Raw genomic sequence first — 9185 nt, forward strand, 5'->3', positions numbered from 1 at the left:
CCATTAAATAAAATTAAAAAACATACTAATATTAAAATGCTGGAGTCATTTTTTATTACAAGTTTTTCTTTTAGACACTACCAATTGGTTTCTAACTCTGAAAGACAAAGAAATTTGAACTCATACTTTCTAGTTTCCCTCTCCACTCCTAATTTGTAGTTCTTGGGTTCATCTTTCTTTAAACATGATTCCCCTACCTCTAGCCCCCAGATCCCTCTCATTCCTGTCTCCCCCCCTCCCTCACTCCTTCTCTATATTCTCTTCCTCCCTACATATACATTGCATAATTGCCAGATCTTTTTTTTTTAATCTTGTGAGGCATTTTCTGATAGGTGAATTACTGAATTTCTTTCATCAAACCCGAGCATATTATCAATAGGTTCCTCCTATAAAACTAACGTGAGGTTGGTACTTGGTGTCCAATCTTTATGTAGACTAAAGGAGTGGAGGACAGAGGAGAGCCCAGGTCAGGCTATGTGATCCATTGTTGGTAGACCCGATGTCTGCTTTCTCTAACATTTTGTTACATATCTTACACTAGGATTTTCTCTACCAACTCAGGTTCTATCCTATTTCATGGGGAGATGTCTGTTAGCCTTTTTCATATGCATCCAGCCCATTTATTCTCATCACCCATTTTACCTGTAACAATCCAGCAGTCAATTAGATTACTAGAAGAGTTGAAAGATAAGGACAGCACTTTCATTCACTATACTGCTAACTTGGAGACATAGTGACAATTCTAAGGATTCTGTTGTCTCACCCATTCCATTTCTGGAATATAGATCGAAGGTTAAGATCAGTTCAATGCCAGATGCCATATCAAAATATTTTCCTTCTTGCCTACTTCTATATATATTTCAGAGAGGAAGGGAAAGGAAGAGAGAGATAGAAATATCAATGATGAGGCAGAGTTATTGATTGGCTACCTCTTGTAAGCCCCCTGGGGATTGAGCCTGCAATCCAGTAATGTGCCCTTGACCAGATTCAAACTTGGGACCCTTCAGTCCACAGGCCAACACCCTATCCATTAAGCCATACTGGCCAGTGCATGCCTACTTCTTTCTGAAGTTCATGATATTAAGTTTCATCCCTCCCCCCTCTGGTGGTGTCTGAGATATTTTGAGTGGGTTTTATTATTATTTGTCATGTGTTTGAGAAATATCATTTATGATGCATTTTTTACTCATTTTTTGTACATAATTTACCTACAATGTAAAAGCAAATACCCCTTAGTCTAATTAATTCCAATTAGAAGCTTTAACTATAAGTTAAAGAATGCCCCTCCCCCAGAAGCCATATAAAATTTCTATTCATTTATTAAAACATGAAAGCAATGAAGCCTGGTTTCATTTTATTGTTCTATTATTTTTAATTCTGTTTTTCTTATTTATTGTTGTATTAGAGCACACTTAAAAATACCCAAGAACTCAATTTTAAAAATCATATAAATTTAAACGTGGGAAGAAGACTGTAAGAGCATCTATAATTTTTCACTCAGCACTTCCTTCTGAAGATCATTCAACTTCCATTTAAATGCCTGCACTCAATTTTCTCCTTGAGGTAGCCTATTTCACTGCCAGGTGGCTTCTGTTATGAGAATATTATTCTGCTAATTAAGCCATAATTTTTGCTACATCTAGTCTGGCTTTCTCTATCAACCAGAAAAAGTCTATTGTTCTTAATAGCAGTTTTAAATATTTGAAGTGACTTTTTTTTAAATGGGCAATATAAAGTCTGGAAGGTGGAGAGGGTGAGTGGGAAGAGATCAGCCAACTACTTGTATGCATATATGCATAACCCATGGACACAGAAGAGTGTGGTAAAGGCCTGCGGTAGGCAGGCTAGAAGGAGTCAATGCGGGGATGAGGGGAAATTTTTAATATTTTCAACAATAAAGATTAAAAAATAATAAGATAAAGGCTTGAACTATGCATACCAGTTCTCTTAGTAATTTAGTGAGGTTTTATTTGTTTTTCACTGATAGTGTCTAATAAAGTCTTAAAATGTGTAACAAAATCTTAATCCGTTTGACAAATTGAGCTACATCATCTTGTTCATTGTTTTATACTCTTAGAGATTCTGATTTCTCTTCTAATTTCTACATTTACTCTCTAGTCCCAAATCTAATTGCTAATCTTATTTGTAAGTATTTATAAAGTCAGAATTCCTGATTAAATGAGTAAAATAAAATCATCTTACCAGCAGAATTTGCTCTGAGGATCTAATTGGGTTATTTGGAAAAAAGAGGCAAAGTCTACATATCTAAATATTTTTTTACATTCTGTCAAATATATCACTTTTATAACTCTTCCTCAGTCCCTGTGATCTCTAATAAATACAGTTTTCTTTTATGACATCATCCAAGACAAACAGCTTTATGCACAAAATTCATGCTTCCTTCCCTCAAGTCTATTGCTTTTCATTTCGTTGAGTTGCTTTTCAGTGTATTTTTCATTGTAATATATAGTCATTTAAAAACTATTTTCAACTACAATGATGAGAAGGCAAGTGTTTAACTTTCTATTTTCTTGCTTGATGAGCCAGTACATTTATAGCATTGGTACTGCTGAGTAGCCAATCTTTCAGTAACTGCTAAAGAAGGGTGAGATGAATAGAGCTAGGGAGACACTTGGGCACATTTGATTCCTTAGAGCTCTCAGAGGTTGGCCCTCTGCTGTTTCCATTAACCTTTTGGATAGTCTTTCTCCATTGATCTCATAGCTAGACAAGCAAGATCACCACTGGTTTCTGACTTCATGTTCTGGAGAAATCTGGTAAAACAGCATTCACTTTAGAATTCTCAATGCTAGTATGTATATTTGTCTCACTTACCCTATAACATCTGAATTATAATTTATTATTAAATGTCCTTGTCCTATATTTGCTTGACTAATTTTTTCCCCCCTTAAAAGTAAAGCCCATTCACTCCAGGACATATTCAGGGATACATACCTATTTGCCATTCTAAATATACTTGTCACAGTCACCTGAAGAGTGCAAAAGGAGCATCCGAACAACACTTGTGCTTCTTCTATAATAATCTAGCCTTACCCTCACCTTGATATTGAAATGAACAGGAAATAGAACAACCAGTGCAATTTTCATTTGCCTTCACTATGGCACTCTATGTTGCCAGTGAGGTTCACCGATTGCAGAAAAACCTTCTGCTGCAAAATTAGACTTGAAATTATTTTTTCTCTCTTTACTATCATACAGGCAGGGCATCCTTATGACGATTCTGAGAGCTCATTACTATGTTTCCACTAAAATGTTCCAAAGGAGTGCTAGTGGGAATCAACTATGATTTCCCAAAGTATTCAGAAAGCCACATTACATGCTGGAGGTGATCATTAAAGTCTTGAAAACATAGAGACAAATGCAAATAGCCAAGTGGCCACTGGGCAAAGAGGAGACTGACGATCTTTTCCGCTTCATGCCCTTCCACTTCTCCCTCTTTCTTCCTCGCTCATGTTTCAGGAAAAGATGGCATATCTACTAAGATTCCTCGCTCTCAGTATATTACTAAATTTTGTGATACTCAAAGTCATAGCTAGCATTTATTCAGTCAATACTATTTGATAAGAACATTAATAGCCTTGTTAGGCAAACTATTAATAGCCTTATATATTTGTGTTTATAGAATAATTGAAAACAATTCTAGATATTAGGTACCATTTTAATTCCCCTTTTACATTGGTTGAATGATATATACAAGATTTCAAGGTGTTTGGAAAATCATAAGTGTATTCCACATGAGTCTGTTACTCTCCATGTCATTGTCAGATTTCAGCCCTAATGTAACTCATAACAACAGCATAATATCGATATCCAAAGACTATTAACTATTGATTAAAGTGAAAAGTTATTTTTTATTGTTAAAAATATCAAAAATGACCCAGGTCAGTAGTAACACTGAATTCCATTATCATATTCTACATTTTATCCTTCTATGATTCTTTGCTTTTCATTTTGTGTCATATTATCCTCTTCTTCTACCCACACCTTAAATTTATGTTTTCCAGAGAATTTTTTTTTCATGATCTTCTTCTCTGTGAATGTCACATCCATTTGGGGCTAGGGTTCCAGATTTAGAGAAGGGGCCAGATACAAACAGATACACTAGACAAGAAATATGAATTTAGAAGGCCTGGGGGGCCAGGCAGAAAAGCTTTCTCTCAAGTGGAAAGGCTCCTCCAATTCACACCAGATGTGAATGTCACATTCATTTGGGGCTGGGTTCAGGATCTAGAGAAGGGGCTGTGCACAAACAGATATACTAGATAAGAACTAAGAATTTAGGAGGCATGGAGGGCCAGGTGGAAAACCTTTCTCTCTAATGGAGAGACTTCTGTCTACTTTTATTCACTTGAGATACACATTTTCCCTTTAGGAGTGCAAACAGGCATATCAAAGGTAAAGTTTGGTAAACAGTATAAGAATTAACAGGTTAGGGCAGTGGTCGGCAAACTCATTAGTCAACAGAGCCAAATAGCTATAGTACAATGATTGAAATTTCTTTTGAGAGCCGAAAACCAACTTCTGCTCATGGGCCATGAAATTTCAATTGCACTGTATGTGCGTGCCTGCATGTGGTATTTTGTGGAAGAGCCACACTCAATGGGCCAAAGAGCCACATGTGACTTGCAAGCCACAGTTTGCCGACCACTGGGTTAGGGGATTGCCTTGAGCCATTTGGCCAACAGCAGAGGAATATTATGCTGATTTTCAGCCCTCCTGAATATCAAAATCCATTAGCCTTCTAATGGAACTTTTGTATAATTATGCTAATTACTGTTAGTCTTTGCCTCAAGTACTTTGTCCATGTGTTCTCATCGATGAACACACCTTTAATCTCCAAATCTCTAGCTCCATTCAGGATTTCTTCCCACAGTACCAAGCTGTTTATTCAAATGATTATTCCACAAGAAATTCATACTCAATATACCCCAAATATTCCCCTTAAAAACCTCTTCTGGTATTGCCTAAATTCATTACTATCATTACCATTCACCCATTATCCAAGATTAGAAATAGTGATCCTTCATTTCTCCTTTTTCCATATAAACCCAAATATATTCCAAATCCTACCAATTTTAACTCACTATCTTTCAGTCCCACCTTCAACTTTTTCTACATTATTGACACTTTTACCTGGATTATCTCTTCCCAATTGGTCTCTTATCTCCAATTCTCTACATGCCTCACACCAATCCCATCTCTATACTAAGGCAAAATAACCTTTGTAAAGCACAAAATGGTTAGTATATTCCTCTGATTGCTCTACATCACTTCTAAAGTGAAGTCCATTCTTTTGTTTGTTTGTTTGTTTTTTAAATCAAGAGAGTTTGGTCATGTGTTTTCCTCTCCAGCCTGATTTATCACTGCTCCTTTTCTTCCTGCTTTGGTTCTCTTGTACCACTTGGAGTTTTCCTAAGGACATTAGACTTGCTCTTTTACCTTACAGCTTTTGCACATGAAGACTCATCTTGCATTGCCCTATTTTCCTTCTATCACCTGGCTGTCTTTCATCAAGACTCAGGATTCAATTTAGATCTTTCCTCTGGGAATCCTTGCCTGGCACTTAAGTTCTTCTGTTGCCTCTTAACATTCTGTGCACACCCAATAATTAGCACTAATTTTTCTCTTGTTTATTTTTCTTAGGACACTATAAATTCTTCAAGGGCAGAGAGAGTGTAAAACTAAATGTGAAGGATGGCCAATAAAAAGTTCAATATGAAACTGCATTTTAACAAGAATCCTCTCTTTAATCAAGGTTCAAATTGTGTTTACTTTCATGATCTAGTAGACTACAAATAAAATGCTTCATGAATAATTAGATAGCATTTTTTTTTTCATTCTAGATTGATGCTAAAATGAAAGATACCCTACAGGACTGATGCATATATATTATCTTAGGTAAGTATTGTTTATAAAGGCAGAAAACAACAAAAAAAAACCACCATCCAGCTTTGTGAAATGTATCTTAAAAACCTTAGAATAAATAATTTGATAGTGTTCTTCCCATTCTAACTGTTCTCTCTTCAAACTCATTTTACAATGAGAATATTAAGCATCTGGAAAAGTTAAGGAGTTTACAGAAGTATGCACAACCAACTTCTGGCAGATTTAGGACTAGAATCTGGGTCCCCAGGCTGGTACTAGATCCTACATAATAAAAGCCTAATATGCTAAGTGTCCATTTTCCCAGTCACCTGGTCATCTATTCAACCAATCAAAGCATAATATGCTAATGATATGCTAAGGCTGCCCAACCCATTGCTATGACGTGCACTGACCATCAGGAGGCAGACGCTCAGACCAGTAGGTTAGCTTGCTGCTGGGGTCTCTCCCGAAGTGTACATGATAATTTTGTATGCAGGTCTTGGGAGTTTCCTACATTTTTTATTCTGGACTCATTAGTGAGCCATGGTAGATATATGGGTCATGTTAGACAGGTTTATCTTCAAACAGAAAAATAACTTGACTGCTGCCCATTAGCTCTGTGTTTCTAATATGCATTTTCATTATTCTTGTAGACCTAGAGCTGGAATCTTCCTGGAAATGCCATCTGAGGCCTAACCAAGGCCAAACCAGGGCTCTCAGGGAGACAGCTCAGTACTCCCTGATTTTCATCAGCTCCAGTATAATAAGTATGATGATTTGCTATAAAAATAAATTGAAATACAATGCAAACCACAAATGCTTCTGAGGGTGATGTACAATGCAGGCCTCTAACACTGTTCCTGTAATTTTCACCAAATACCACAGTAGGCAGCCTCAACCTCACAGCCCCTGCTTTTTTCTAGATCTCTGCTGGGTCTTTTTATAATACCACTTTAAGCATCCACTTTACAATTCCCAACACACTAAGCTCCATTTCTTGATTGCTTCTTAGGCTTAGGTGGTATTAAGGAAAAGTTAGCCAGCCTTCAACCAGAAATAGCCTAAGATGGCACACTTCTAAAAGGAGGAGGAAGCGGAGGAGGAGGACAGGAGAAGGAGGAGAAGGAAGAGGAAGAGAATGAGGAAAAGAAAGAGGAGGAGGAAGAGGAGGAGGAAGAGGAGGAAGAGGAAGAGGAGGAGAAAACTCTTTGAGGATATCTTCTTGCTCCCAGTTGCAAATTGAATGGCATTAGTTAGGTAGTACCTGCCTTGCAAAAAATAAATCTTTGTGGGCTGAAAACATTTAATATTACTAAAGATTACTCCTAAGAGCAATTATAGCCAAAGTTCTAGACATCTTAATTTAAGCTTGATTTAATTAACCATATATATATATATATATATATATATATATATATATATATATATTATAGATTATATTCTATGTGCTTTCTTTGCCCAGAGAAAATGAAGGCATTCTAACTTAACATATTTTGCTTGGAAAGATTCTATTTTCAGAATAAATACCTCTCTTAAACCAATACAAGTCAATGAAAACCTATATTTATAATTAATTGCCTCAAGGAATTCAAGTTCACTAATGGGAGATACAGAGTTACATGGAGAGATGAAACATATTTTATAGCAAATATAACTGCAGGAACATTAACCAAAGTCCTCCCTGATCACTCCTCAAGATTCTAACTCTCAGTAGGGAGCATTTCATCAATTAAGCCAAGGTCAAACACTCAACACGTAAACTGCCAGGAACGGTAATAAAATGCCTGCCCCTTGCAGCTTCTATAGAACATACAGTCCTACCTCCCACAAACATTTCAAAATGAGAAATTGACCTCAAATAGAGAAGTTCATCAGATGCCACAAAGGAGCAAAACCAACAAACTATCCACTACATATTTAGGCAACATTTTTTAATTTTTTAAAATGATATTTTCCTTCCAAAATTACCTTGCTGAAGCTTCAAAAACTACTCTGGGATGTAGGCATCACTGATAAAATATGAGAAGAGACTTCAAAAAGGCAAATGAAAGTAATACAGTTTGTAAAGATAAAAGAAAAAGAAAAAACATATTTATTTAGCTTTCCATTCCAGCATGCTATGCAGGGCTAATGAGAATACTTGAAGAGTATCCCTGGTCAATTTGGTTTTTGAAACAAACATAGCATATCACCCTGGGAGAGTCACAATTTACTGCATACAAATTTGTTTTTTTCCTGAATTTAACCACTGACCCCTTTCCTTATATACCACCCAGAACTACTGCTCTGAGAAATTAATTTTGGAAAAAGTCTCTTGTTCTTGAGAAATTACATTTATGAATTGTTCAGTAGCTACTAAAAACCAGTCCATTTTGGTCAAGTATGTTATGGCTGAGTAGGTAGAGCCGTAAAATTTTTGTCACCAAGTATTCACTAAATATTATGTGACTGGTTGAAGCGGTGTTCTCATGATTCCCTGGGTTATCTTTTCCAAAGAGCTCTGAACACCTTTCACCACTTTTTTTTTTTTTTAATAATACGAATCACTGACTTAAATATTTCATCAGCTTAGTACAGAAGTTTTAATTTTAAACCTTACATGCATTATTATGCCTGCATCCATTCCATTCTGTAGGCAGCTGAGACTTTTTGAGATATTGCCAACATCCAGGCTTACTTCCTAATCACTTCCCAACATTAAAGAAATGTTTGTGAATGCCCATCTCCTCTCTCCCATGGCTGATTCAACTGGCTAAAGTCAGTTATATATAAGTAGTCCTCAGTTTTTTATACTTTATAACCCTACCATCTTTGTTCAAAAACCTGGCACCTCACTCTGATAGACGCAAACAAAGAGACGTCTACTTTGTTTCTAAGAATGACACTTACACAATGCATCAGTCAGTTTTCCAAGAAATAAAATTAATAGGAGGTAGAGGGATGGAGAGTTTATGTTAAGGAATCGGCTTACCCAACTGTGGAGCTTGCAAGTGTGAAGTCGCTAAGGCAGGCCAACATGCAGGGTTTTCACGTTGCAGTCTCGGAGGAGAATTCTCCTAGACCAGTGGTTGGCAAACTCATTAGTCAACAGAGCCAAACATCAACAGTACAACAATTGAAATTTCTTTTGAGAGCCAAAAACAGACTTCTGCAAAGGGCGACGAAGTTACAATCGCACTGTACGGGCGCGCCCGCACGTGGTATTTTGTGGAAGAGCCACACTCAAGGGGCCAAAGAGCCGCATGTGACTCTCAAGCTGCAGTGTGCCGACCACTGTCCTATACAAACCCTTAGCTTTT

General features: G+C 36.8%; 1 protein-coding gene across 2 annotated transcripts in view; it reads left to right on the top strand.

The window, feature by feature from the left end:
- GC (GC vitamin D binding protein) overlaps positions 1–6699 on the top strand; it is a 32332-nt gene extending 25633 nt beyond the window's left edge. For both annotated transcript variants that reach the window (XM_036414293.2, XM_045571845.1), the window contains exons 12-13: positions 5865–5919; positions 6540–6699. In XM_036414293.2, the coding sequence (XP_036270186.1) occupies positions 5865–5900 (36 nt within the window). In that variant the 3' untranslated portion in view covers positions 5901–5919; positions 6540–6699. The remainder of the gene's footprint in view (positions 1–5864; positions 5920–6539) is intronic.
- The last annotated feature ends 2486 nt before the right edge of the window (positions 6700–9185 follow it).

This window comes from Pipistrellus kuhlii, unplaced genomic scaffold, assembly GCF_014108245.1.
Source record: "Pipistrellus kuhlii isolate mPipKuh1 unplaced genomic scaffold, mPipKuh1.p scaffold_m20_p_1, whole genome shotgun sequence".
Lineage (NCBI taxonomy): Eukaryota > Metazoa > Chordata > Mammalia > Chiroptera > Vespertilionidae > Pipistrellus > Pipistrellus kuhlii.